This window comes from Vanacampus margaritifer, chromosome 1, assembly GCF_051991255.1.
Source record: "Vanacampus margaritifer isolate UIUO_Vmar chromosome 1, RoL_Vmar_1.0, whole genome shotgun sequence".
Taxonomy (NCBI): domain Eukaryota; kingdom Metazoa; phylum Chordata; class Actinopteri; order Syngnathiformes; family Syngnathidae; genus Vanacampus; species Vanacampus margaritifer.
The window spans coordinates 15,799,543-15,812,335 of record NC_135432.1 but is presented as its reverse complement, the minus strand read 5'-3'; the positions used below and the strand labels follow the sequence as shown (position 1 = coordinate 15,812,335).

The 12,793-nt window shown below is 38.9% G+C and overlaps 1 protein-coding gene across 2 annotated transcripts in view; it reads left to right on the top strand.

Moving 5' to 3' along the window:
* LOC144059555 (collagen alpha-1(XX) chain-like) overlaps positions 1 to 12,793 on the top strand; it is a 35,055-nt gene that overhangs the window by 12,563 nt on the left and 9,699 nt on the right. For both annotated transcript variants that reach the window (XM_077578719.1, XM_077578726.1), the window contains 17 exons: positions 406 to 564; positions 1,025 to 1,197; positions 4,031 to 4,160; positions 4,445 to 4,590; positions 5,944 to 6,073; positions 6,358 to 6,497; positions 6,960 to 7,086; positions 7,163 to 7,302; positions 7,378 to 7,510; positions 8,536 to 8,681; positions 8,753 to 8,882; positions 9,908 to 10,024; positions 10,119 to 10,265; positions 12,032 to 12,088; positions 12,228 to 12,266; positions 12,341 to 12,479; positions 12,580 to 12,722. In XM_077578719.1, coding sequence (XP_077434845.1) covers positions 406 to 564; positions 1,025 to 1,197; positions 4,031 to 4,160; positions 4,445 to 4,590; positions 5,944 to 6,073; positions 6,358 to 6,497; positions 6,960 to 7,086; positions 7,163 to 7,302; positions 7,378 to 7,510; positions 8,536 to 8,681; positions 8,753 to 8,882; positions 9,908 to 10,024; positions 10,119 to 10,265; positions 12,032 to 12,088; positions 12,228 to 12,266; positions 12,341 to 12,479; positions 12,580 to 12,722 — 2,196 coding nt within the window. The remainder of the gene's footprint in view (positions 1 to 405; positions 565 to 1,024; positions 1,198 to 4,030; positions 4,161 to 4,444; positions 4,591 to 5,943; positions 6,074 to 6,357; positions 6,498 to 6,959; positions 7,087 to 7,162; positions 7,303 to 7,377; positions 7,511 to 8,535; positions 8,682 to 8,752; positions 8,883 to 9,907; positions 10,025 to 10,118; positions 10,266 to 12,031; positions 12,089 to 12,227; positions 12,267 to 12,340; positions 12,480 to 12,579; positions 12,723 to 12,793) is intronic.

Sequence of the window (12,793 nt, the reverse complement as noted above, 5' to 3'; positions counted from 1 at the left end):
ATGCAGCCTCTGAACTGAAGAAAACGCTTGAAGCAAGGGCAGTTATTCCAAAAACGGCCAGCAGGTGGCAGCAGAGTATCAGAGATCAGGGCCATGTTGCAAAAAGCTCTTTTCCCCCACTGTTTTAAACAGATTTGTGAATAATGATGAAACTTGGCTATATTCTAATGCTAATTGCTGTAAAACGGAAACAGATAGAAATATACTTATTTTTCCTGATGAAAGAAGAGACTAATCTTTCTTACCAATAAAACACAATATTCTGTGGGCCTTGCAAAATCAGTCAAAATCCAGTAAAACCGTCTGGAGCGAAGGGGGTTGCTTCAGTGAAAATGGCTGGGAGTGAATGAGTTAATAATCCTCTATCATACAAAACTATACTTTATATCTATTTTCTGCATTTAGGTGTTAAAAATGCAGATGAAGCCGAGTTGAGGCACGTGGCTTCAGAACCGGTGGATTCGAATGCCTACAACGTCAACGACTTCCCTCTGCTCAGCAAACTGGTGGCCCGACTGGTCCACATCCTGTGCACGAGAATAGAGGACCGCGGAGTCATAAAGGGTAATGTAGTACTCATGACATTTACACAATTTTCTATGTTTGTATGAGTGGTCTGCAAAAAGAGACCAGGATATTATTGTTTTTGGTCTGCATGTTTGTATGTATCTTGCGATACTTGCTCTACTGTGAATGCTTGTTAACTTGTTGGAATATTTAAAAGGAAAGATTGTTGACCAAATTTGTGTCAGACAAACTTTTCATTTTAAACTTTAAGGGCACACAGTCGTCTTGCTTCCCAGCCAATGGAAGTGACTCCTTTCATTCCCTTTCAGATCAGCGCGCAAGAGGTGCGACACTGTGGAAGCATAAATAGACACAAAAATCAAGAAAAAAATGTTTTTACGTTTGTGAGCTGTCTTCGGGAATAAAGCCCTAAATGTTTGAAAATGCATATCGCAAATGTGGGCTACTGTAACCCACCTATTTATCTACTTGCTTTTCTACACATCTTGTTTTCTAGAAAGTGAACCGGAGCCCACAGTCGACCCGACCATCTCTTACCCGAGTCCCACTGACCTCCGCTTCTCCAATCTGGGCTCCAGAGAAGTGATGCTACACTGGACTAACCCTCCTAAGCCAGTCCGGCAATACAGGGTGGTCTACCACAGCGCGGAGGGTCAAAGTCCTCAGGAGGTCAGAATCTTTTCCAGTACTACAGCTGTCTTTGTAGCAATTAGCCAATGTCTGGTCATGGCTGAGCTTTACGCAAAATTCACACTGACTGCGGAACGGACGCGGTGCGTTTTCCGTATGGCCGCCGCAAGGAATAGAACGCATCCGTGTCAATTCACACCAGCTGCAAAGCGGTGCGGAAGAGATGCAGTCCTGCGAAAGGTTTTCTCAAGCGTTCAATTTTTTCCGGACGCCGCATGCGGATCGCTTGCAGATTTTCATGAAGCTGAAGAAATTACACGAGCCGGACAGGAAGTCGAGCGTCCGCATCAAGGTAGATCCGGTATATTTCAAAATAAAACCGCAAACTCGTTTTTGGGGGGAGGGAACCTAGCTAGCTAGTAGTTAGCTAGGTTCCCTCCCTATAGTTAGTAACTACATAGTATGACATGAGTCAAACATTTAGGACAAAAAAAAAACGAACTCAGATTAAATTAAACATGACAAAATAACACTATTTAACACCTGGGCGTTAGTTGACCATTTTTTGGCTTTTTGTTGGTTCTGACCAAGCCATTTCAAAATAAAATAACGCCCAGGGGTTAAACATAAAACGTACTTACCCATGATAGAAGAGCCATGGTAGAAGTCACAGAAATATTATCCAAAAGCATATCGATGTTACAACAGGTAAGTGTGGCTATTGTATACAAATAGGACTCTATATGCACGGTTGTTATCGCGTGAACTCAACTCTCCAGCGTGAACCCCCGTGAACTTGTGGTCTGGCGGTGCAGATTTACGGACACGGACAGCTCACACAACGCACACGGTGTGAATTGCAGTATGTGCGGCGACCGTAGGGAAAAGGCACCGTGGCCATTCCGCAGTCAATGAATTGGGCGTTAGCGTTCGCCAGCTCGCCAATGGCGACTAAAAACAGCGTCGGGCGAACTCAATGTACGGTACCATTCGATCGGATGGCGATCTGAAATTGACTGCGATTGGAAGAGTGCACACAGACTCGTGACAGCACGCGCTATAAAACCACATTCATTTGGTGACTGAAGACGGTACCGTTAGCATTTAGCACTGCTCAAACATCATGATTTCGCGACGAGTATCGCGAGACCTTTTCCATACTTTCACTTTTCCCTCTCGAGTGTGCTATTAGCTTGCATTCACTATGGCCGTTAGCATAGCATGTAACTGCGTTGCCCAATCACGGCAGATAAAAGCCTTCGATCGCCGCAAATAGTCTTATATTGGGAGGGGTTCGCTGTATGTGCTTGTAGCGGACATTGGGGTTTGGTTATCTGTGCAGTATTATCAGCAATCAGTCTTTCATTTATATTTAATCAGGCCGTACACGATGCTAAAATCCATTCATCAGCCGTGACTTTCTTCTTTGCCTGTCTCAGTGAAGTACGTCATTACATGGCTGGCACCCAGTGCGCCACCCGGTGTTCAAATTGCGACACTACTCCAGATAAACTGTACAGTACTTCTAAACATACTTGAAGCGCTCATTGTTGTAGCGAATATGATTTAATTCCATGAACTTGCCTTGAAAAAGCTTATACAACCACATAGTTTGAATGGGACTTTTTATGGACACTAGATATCTTTCTTTCATTTTATTTTTATTTATTTATTATCACATTCCCTCCCTTAAACACATTCAGTATCCCGCCTCTGTTTCAGCTCCGTGTCATAAAAATGGCAGCTTTTACAGGCTTTATAATGTGAATAAAGTCTACCCTCAATTGTTGCTCGTGTTATTTTTCCATTTGAAACTTCCAATAAATAAAGTAACCCACTACGGACTATTTGTTTTTAACTAGGGGTGTCAGGCGATTCTTTTTTTTTTATCGTAATTAATCGCATGACTTCAATAGTTAACTCATGATTAATCGCAAATTTGATATCTGTTATCTGTACAATAAAATCGTTTTCATACTCTCGTTAACATAAAAGTGTACAAAAACGTTGAACTAATAGAAATATAGCGCCTTCTTTTAGTCATTAATAGTCATTTCACAATAATTCATAAAATTGAGTTAAAATTAAAAAGATGTACTGTACTGTAAAAAAACAGTGTGATATTGATTTGTGTTGAGGTCATTTTTCTGCCACAAGATGGCATCATTGCATTTGTAAGACATTGGTGACAGCTCAGTGCATTTTTCTTTTCACATTAAGAGCTATCTAATCTTTAACTCTTTGACTGCCAAAAACGTTAAATAATGTTTAGTAAAATCCTATGGAGGAGTGCCAAAGACGTTAAAAGACGTTTGTTTCAAAACAGAGGTGAAACTAACCATTTTCTATTGTTGATTACTGAAGAACGGAATAAGGTAGAAACAAACTTTTTTTTCTGATGAAAGATGAGAGTCCAATCTTTCATTTGGTAGTATGTGTGTTTCCATAGTCCAAACACATAATTTTCTATGGTCCTTGAAAGATCAGTCAAAATGCTTAAAATCGGCTGGCACCCACGGCATCCCTTTTCTGAAAACGTCTGGCAGTCAAAGAGTTAACATGAAGTCACTTGTGAAATTCTGCACATTTTTAAAATGATCAAATACAACTTGACAAAATTCCCTCAGTACAGGGTGGTCATTATTCGCGTAAATTTGTTTTTGTGGTATTTAAAGGAACTTTAAATTAATTCAAAATTAACACACTAATTTTGACACCCCTATTTTTTTTTAACAGTTTCTATGTCCGTTTGGTTACATTAAAGATTTGATAAAAACTCGTTCTGTGTTCACGCCAATACACTGTTACCATGATTTCAACAATCTTCGAGTTGTGTCTGTGGCAGACTGTAACTTTTGTCTCCGTCTTGAAGGTGGTGTTGTCTGGCTCACAGTCATCTGTGCTGCTTCAAGGCCTCTCCTCACAGACACTGTATCACGTGTCCATTTTCCCCGTTTATGAACACAGTGTCGGCCTGGCACTCAGGGGAACTGTGACCACAGGTGAGACTCATGCCGCTCATGTCGTATTGTACTTGGCATATGTATTTGTCTCAGGGAGATTGTTTACTCAGACATTATGAAAACAGAATAAGTTATTATGAATCCATCGGTTTCGCCGTCTTTCCTTTGAATATGAGCTTGTCATTTGAAGAGATTCCGCGTTTTGCTTTCCGAACAAGGCCAGGCACACATCAGGTTCAAAATAGAGAAAAAAAATACAGAGTTGTGATGTTGTATTTTCCTCATCCTGTATTTTCCTGCCCTCACCTCCAATCCTTTCTCAGTACCGCTCTCCATGCCGACCAACCTGGAGGTGACGCCCTCCTCTTACAGCGCACTGCAAGTGAGCTGGGGTGCCGCACCCGGGGCTACCGAGTACCTGATCCTCTACTCAGCCCTCAACCAAGGAGAGCCTGATGACGCCAAGGAGGTGAGAACCGGAGCTCGCTGTATTAAAAAGGCATTAAGAGTTAAATAGCGACAATATTGCAATTAACCCTGGGAAGCCTGAAACATGAAATATATGAGGGAACATTTTGATTCTTTGTAAATAGATTTATTGGTCCTCTTGAACAAACAATTTTTATTTTATTTTTATTTGTTTTTAAATTAACTTCCACATATAACTTTTGTTTTTTGTCATTTTTGATAAATCCGGCCACAATACTTTAAATGTGTACATTTATAATTATAACTGTCAAAAATATAATAATAAACAGACATATCAAACATATCAGTATTTCCAAAAATCAGAAAGACATTTTCCCACCATTAACTCATTCACTGCCATTGACGGCTATAGACGTCAAAAATTCATTTGAACTATTTCTATTAGTTCAACACTTCCCATTTTTGTTAACAAGAGTACGAAAACCTAGATTTTTTTTTTATTGTATTAGAACAGATATAAAATTTGCGATTAATCGTGAGTTATCTAGTGAAGTCATGCGATTAATTACGATTAAAAATTGTAATCGCCTGGCGCCCCTAATTTTTTATTAATCTTTTCTTTGAAACAATAAAAGATTATTAAAAATAAAAAAATAAAATGTTTTTTTTGTTTAAAAGAAAAGATTATAAAAAATTAGGGCCATCAGGTGATTAAAATTTGTAATCGTAATTAATCGCATGACTTCACTAGTTAACTCACAATTAATCACAAATTTTATCTCTGTTCTAAATGTACAAAAAATATCTAGGTTTTCATACTCTTGTTAACAAAAATGGAAAAAAAATGTTAAACTAATAGAAATAGTACAAATGAATTTTTTAAAAGTCTACAGCTGTCAATGGCAGTGAATGAGTTAAATTAATAAGTATCGGTGTCTGTCCTTTCTCAATTGTGGCCATCTTGCAAAGTCGCTGGAAAAGCCATCAGCTGTGTGATACTGCCCTCTAATGGATTATCCGTGCAATGCATGTGTCAGATAATATACGTCAAGGTTTTTAATGGGAAGAAAAATATTATGCTCATGAAATAGAGGGATCAAAATCTCTGGTATTTAATATGAGACCTTTTGCTTTATAGGGTTAACAACCGGAACGGTATTGAGGTGATAAACATCTTAACCATAATTGTACTATTACGTATTATTGAGTCCCATTCTATGGGAAATATTGTTTTGAATCCTGCCCTCCAAATTATAAGCTACTTTTGGTTGCATTGATAAATACAGTAAATGAAACCAAATGCTGGTAAATTACTGACAAAAAGCATAGTGATGCTTCAGAATTGAGTCAAGATGACGTATCTTGTAATTCTATTCTTTTAATATGACCGTAGGAAAAGTTTGGTGCGGAGCGGACAATGTTGGAGTTGAGCGGTTTACACCCCGCAACGGACTACTCCGTCACGCTTTATGCTCTCTATGATGAAGATTCCAGTGATCCGGTCACTGCTGTCGCTACTACACGTAAGGCTGATCCCTCCACTTTTTTTTAAATTCCTTCTGCAATATTACGCCATCGTCTCTTTATTTCATTGTCTACTGCTTTTTCTTTTCTGACTCCGCAAAATCTTGTACTCTGCTCTTTCACGCTTTCACTCGACTGTAATGTATCTTTAACATAAGTAGCTTGCATTGAAATTGAGGAGATTTCTTAAAAGTCCGTAATATCTCTTTTTAGCGGGACTGTCAAAACTTAACGGCATGACTTTTATTCCCATCGTCTTCCTCCTCCATCCTGCTCCGTTTAGTTCCTCTCCCCCCGCCCGTGAGTGTCAGCTTTCCAGTGGTGACCCACAGTATGCTGAGGGTCAGCTGGGTGCCCGGGGCCGTCGATGTCCCCGGGCATAGAATCACTTACAGCACCAACCATGGCAGTGAAGTCAAGCAGGTAACGTCCTCATAAGCGCACATTTTTCACACCTCCAATGTAACATATTTTAGGCAATATTATTAATTCTATAGTAGTTTTCCGATTCATATGTTGCACTAGCCGATATCTGATAAATTGGACATTTATGCACATTCCATACATTTTGATGTCTTTGCGATGCCTAAATAGTAGTGATGGACAAATGAAGCTTCATGAAGCGCTTGTGATATTTTTGTCTCCTCTAGATGGCAATCTTAGTTTGAAGATGCAGTGGAAATGTAATCAATTTCCATTGCACGATCCTTTATCTTTAAACCAAGAGCACCATCTGGAGGAGTCAAAAAATATCACAAGCGCTTCATGAAGCTTCATTTTTCCATCATTGCTAAATAGTGCCGCTTGTGGAATCGGTTGCCCCGGCAACGGCAGAGGCACTCCTACTCTGATTACAATTATAGTTTCATATTTTTTCCTTTCCAGATGGAGGTTACCGGGCAGAACTCGGTGCTGGTGCAGAGCCTGTCCTCTCTGTCCCGGTACCTGGTGTCGGTCCAGTCTCGCTACCCACAAGGCCTTTCTGCAGCCCTCACCAGTAACATCACCACATGTAAGACACTCGTACCTTTGACCTGGCCTGCAGGTCAAGCGATATGATAAATACCTTTGGTTTATCTCCCCCGCAGTGAAAGTGCCTTCCCCTTCAGACTTGAGGGTGTCCAATTTCTCCGGCAGTGAAATCACCGTACGTTGGGAGGCTGCTGCTGATGACGTCATCTCCTACCTCATCAAGTGGATCTCACTAGGTGGAGGTGATTTGAGACAGGTAAGGACTTCAAAGCATTCGAATTGCATTCACATGCAAAAACGAATCGTGCGTCTTCCTTCATGTGTTGTGAAGCTGACGGTGAGTGGAGAGAGTGAAGGAGTCATCCTGGAAGGGGTGGAAGATGACAAAGAATACCAGATCTCTCTTTCTGCACTGTATGGAGATGGAGCTCAAAGTGAAGCGGTGGCTATACGTTATAGTACACGTGAGTCCCACCTTACAGCAATACACACATTGCAAAAATTGGATTCATTGGATTTTGACTGATTTTGCAAGGCCCACAGAATATTCTGTTCTATTGCTATAAAAACATGGAAGCTACCAAAAGAAAGATTGGAGTCTCTTCTTACATCTGTTTCTATTTTGCAGCAATTAGCTTTAGAATATAGCTAAGTTTCATCAGTATTCACAAATCTGTTTAAAACAGTGGGGAAAAGAGCTTTTTGCAACATGGTCCTTGTTGAGCTCTTATACTTTGCTGCCACCTGCTGGCCGTTTTTCTAATAACTTCAAGCATTCTCTTCAGTTCAGAGGCTGCATCAAAGCCTTCTGTATGCTCTAGCATGAAAAAACATAAAGCATAAATAAGTTTTTGTGACCATGATAATATTTAACTCATTCACTGCCATTGACGGCTATAGACGTCCAAAAATTAATTTGATCTATTTTTATTAGTTTTAAATTTTTTCCCATTTTTGTTAACAAGAGTATGAAAACCTAGATTTGTTTTAATTGTACATTTAGAACAGATATACAATTTTTGATTAATCGTGGATCAACTAGTGAAATCATGCAATTCATTACGATAAGAGATTTTAATCACCTGACGCCTAAATTTTTTATATATTTTTTATCGCGTCAGACGATTATTATTTTTTTATTGTAATTAATCGCATGACTTCAATAGTTAACTCACGATTAATCACACATTTTATATCTGTTTAAAATATGATTATATTTATATTTTTTTCCCTAGGTTTTCATACTCTTGTTAAAAAAAGAGAAAAAAATGTTAAACTACTAAAAATAGTTTAAAAGATTTTTGACGTCTATAGCCGTCAATGGCAGTAAATGAGTTAAAATAGAACGCATTTCTACGTTTTTGGGAGCAAAGTAAATTTGTTACAATATGTCTAATTTCAGCTTTGTTTGCGGCATGTCATTGGTATTTAATTAATTACCTGCTCTATTAACAGCATTCCTTCTTTGCTTGGTGTCTCTTCCCTGTAGTTTCTGGCGGGGGTCCATCCAGTGTGTCCGTCTCCGAGGAGACGCCAGTCAGCATGCTGGTCAGCTGGGTTCCCCCCAATGCTCATGTCTTGCAGTATCGTGTCTCTTACAGTGCACTGACAGGAGCTGAGAACCAGGACAGCGCTGTAAGTGCCACCTCGCATCGGCGCTTTCTTTACTTGCTCGGTGGATCTGAGAGGCCCTTTGTTGTGTTCAGGTGTCGGTCCCTGGTGGCGAAAAGCACCTGGTGCTGGACTCGTTACAGCCAGACACACGATACAGCATCCTGGTCACTGCTGAATACCGCAATAAAGAAGGAGGCAGTGGTTCAGCACAGGGCAAAACCAGTAAGTCAGACACACCATATCGGCAGGATATTTGTACATCAAGTCATGAACGATTACTGTGCTGGGCTTTTGACATTTTATCATTCTTAATTGTCCTTAGAAAATGTTTTTAAAATATGAGTTTTTTTTGTTTAAAAAAAATCAAAATAAGCACAAAGTTAAAGTCCAAAGCATTTGAGATTGACCTCACAGATCACATTTGTAATGTATTTTAGTAGGGGTGTTTGAAAAAAAATCGATTTGGCAATATATCGCGATATTACAGCGCGCAATTCTCGAATCGATTCGATTCCATATGCGGCCGAATCGATTTTTAAACATAAATTTTTTATGGGAATATTCAACAAAACTTACTGAGGGTTAGGATTCATACATTAAGCATGGAAGAATGTTATATTAATGGAACATTAAGCCTTAATATTTTATTTCAGTGCTATTAAGACATGAAACTGACTGCAACCTGTTTGTTAAATGCAGTGGCTCAGTTATAAGTCTGAAGTTTCAGATAAATACATTTTCATACAAATCTTACAGTGTACAAGTTTACTGATTAGTATTTTCTAAATTTGAGTAAAAAAAAAAAATCGCAATAATCAATTTATAGATTTGCATCGGGATTAATCGGTATCGAATCGTGACCTATGAATCGTGATACGAATCGAATCACCAAGTAATTCACACCCCTACTAGGGGGCGCTAGGGTTAATAAGACTAATTACAACAATAAGATTTTTTATCATGTGAGGCACACAGAATAGGTGTGAGTGTGAAGAATAATTGCACAGGACAGCAAATACATTTCATGAAATTATTATTATTGTTATTTTAATCAGCAACATTGTTGAAATGCTATAGAATTGTTTCTCTTTCCCTGGGCAGTCAGAATATTTGGGAGAAAATGCATAAACTTGAATTAGTTGTCTTCATCATAATCTTCATTTTTGCTCCACTTATTGCTATCATCTGATCATTTCCTACGTTGATTCTCTCTCTGTCTCTCTTGCTTTCTTTCTGTGTTGCTGCAGCCAGTCTACGAGTAAGCAGCGTGAGCGTCGTGCGGTCAGACCACTCCAGTATCTGTGTTTCTTGGAGACCCCTCTCAGTTGTCGACGGCTACCGTATTGTCATTCAGTCCGTCAAAGGTCATTTTTGGCGGAATCGTATCGTTTGATATTTTGCCTCAAACTCTTCATCAATGTAATTAACCAGATTCCCTGATATGTTTCTTGTGTGCAGACAAAGTGCGCATAGAAGAAAGAGTGGACGAGTCCAGCAGTACTCAGTGTTTCACCGGACTACAAGCGGAGACGCTGTACCGCATCAGCGTGCACTCAATTCTGGGATCAGCAGAGGGTGCTGCCGTCTCCATTCTGCATCCAACAGGTCTGAGGTGATCGCACTTAACACCTACAACTGCCGCGTGTTCTTCATGATGCTGTTTTTGCCATATATTTAAGCACAATAGCAGCTGTAGTAGATGAGCTCTCAATCTAAATATTTGACCTTGATTCAGCTCTATGAAGAACAATTCAGGATTACCTCACACGCAACACACACTACATTGCAATAAAATACAATCTTTTTTTTTTTAAATGTCGTTTTTATGTTACCTTTATTTTGACGGTGTAGTTGTTTGAAATGAAAAAATTGTGTTATCATTCACTACTGAAAAATTATTCGCTGACAATAAGGCACGATATGGATTTTTATTTTTTTTAAGGCTGATGCGAATTCCGATATTTGACCTTTTTCCCCCCTTTTTTATGCTTACAAAGTAAAGATATAAATTACTGCCAGAACATTTGACTGCTTTACAATACTTTGTCTTAACTTTACAACAGAGAGAAAAATCAGAAAAAATTGGGAAAGAATATTAGAATTATCATTGTTTTGTGTTGTAATGTGTAAAAAAAAAAAAGAAGAAAAAAATTAGTAGAAATCGGTAAACAATTGTCAAAAAACAATTGTTGGGGGGGCTGATTGTCTTTATCTTTGTTTTATGTTCTAATAAGTTTTTTTTTTTCATCTGGAAAATCTGCAGATTTTTGTCCATTTTAAAGGGCTACTTGACTCATTGAGCCATTTTCAACAGTAAGAAGATAATATTTTGTCTATAACCTCATTATTTTCATGAAGAATTAATACCTTTAAAAACAAATTTTGCCACTTGCTGTTGACTGGGATGGCGTGGCTCAGTTTGCTGACCGAACCCACAAAACAGGTGAGCTGCTAATGGTCGTTACCTATTTCCTCAGCACAGGTGATGTCATCTTCAGTCGACAGCAAGTGGAAAAATGTGTTTTCGAAGGTATTAATTGTACATGAAAAATAATAAAGTTATCAAATTAATTCTGGACAAAATATCAACTTTTTACTGCTGAAAAGGGCTCAGTGAGTCAAGTATCCCTTTAAAAGCTTCAATATGAGTCCATTAAATTGTCCGACTGATTAATTGGACGGACCTAAGACATTACTGGAACGTTCTCGCACACTCGGAACTACTCTCACACGCTCGTCTGAAAATGCTATCAAACAGTACTGAAGAATTTTCATTCATTATTTATACATATATTTCCAATCAGAACATTCTCGATCGGGATTGTAATTTTTTTGGGTGTGACCTGCTAGCAAATGGCCTTCGGACCGGTGGTTGTTTACTGTGTGTGAGAGCATTTCAGTAGTGTGCATTTTTGAGTTGATTTTAAGATAACACGTTTGACATTCATACTTTTTTTTTTTCCTTTTACTTTTTTTTAAGGAGAGCTCAGTATTGTTCATTCGATTTGACATCATCATTGCTCTCCTTTTTTATTTTTTTAATTTTTAAAAAAAAAGTTTTTTTTCTCCTTTATTTATTTATTTATTTTTTTTTAATATATATACATATACACACATATATATATACACTTTTTTTTTGCGTGTGTGTGTGCGTGCGTGCGTGCGAGTATTCATCAGTTCACTTAAAGCCCATTAAAAAAAAATCCCATACTAATAATATAATGTAATAATAAATTGCCAAATGCAGACACATCAATGTAAGTTATCACGATGTATTGGCTCTCGCTAACAGAATTAAGTAACCAGAATTACATTGACATTCATACTTGATGGTTGAACATTGTAGCTTTCTCCCCCTTTTCTTTTTACAGCTCAGGCCCCAGCAAAAATTCCTGTCAACCCTCGACTGTACCAAATTCATAATGAAGGTGAGCCATTATTGATGGCTTAATCTGTCTTTTATGTCCCAATTTTTAAAAAATATGTTTTAATGTCTGCAAATAATGTCTCAATATTGAGGTTAACAGATGGATCATTTATTAACCCCGTTGCCCTCTTTTGTCATAGTTTGTCCTGAAGTCACCGTCAGAAACAGCATTGTTAAAGGTAAGACATGCTGCCATCAAAACACGCCTTGAAAAGAAGTCCGCCACCTCGCTGAATTACGTGTGCACGTCCAGGCTTTGACATGATGGAAGCGTTCGGCCTCACTCCGAAAGCCCACTCGTCTGTGGACGGGGTCGCCGCAGAGCCTTTTGTCTTCAACACGCTTCCCGCCTACACTTTGTACAAAGACATCCAGTTGACACAAAGCACCAAGTGAGACGCCATCTTCCTCTTCTGTATATCCGCTGCCACTAGAGTTTCTCAAACTGTTCCGGGTTTTTAGTCCATTCCTGATTTTTTTTTTTTTGGTCAGGTTTATCCATCCCGTGGGCTTCTCTCCCGAGCACACCATCAGCATCGCGTTCCGCCTGCTGCAGGAAACGCCCACAGAGCCCTTCGCCCTCTGGCAGCTCACAGATAATGACTTCCAGCCCAAGATGGGAGTGGTCTTGGACCGTGAGTTCTGTCATGAGACTGCACAAAAAAAAAACACTAGGACACATATAATCATTAGCAATGACAATTAT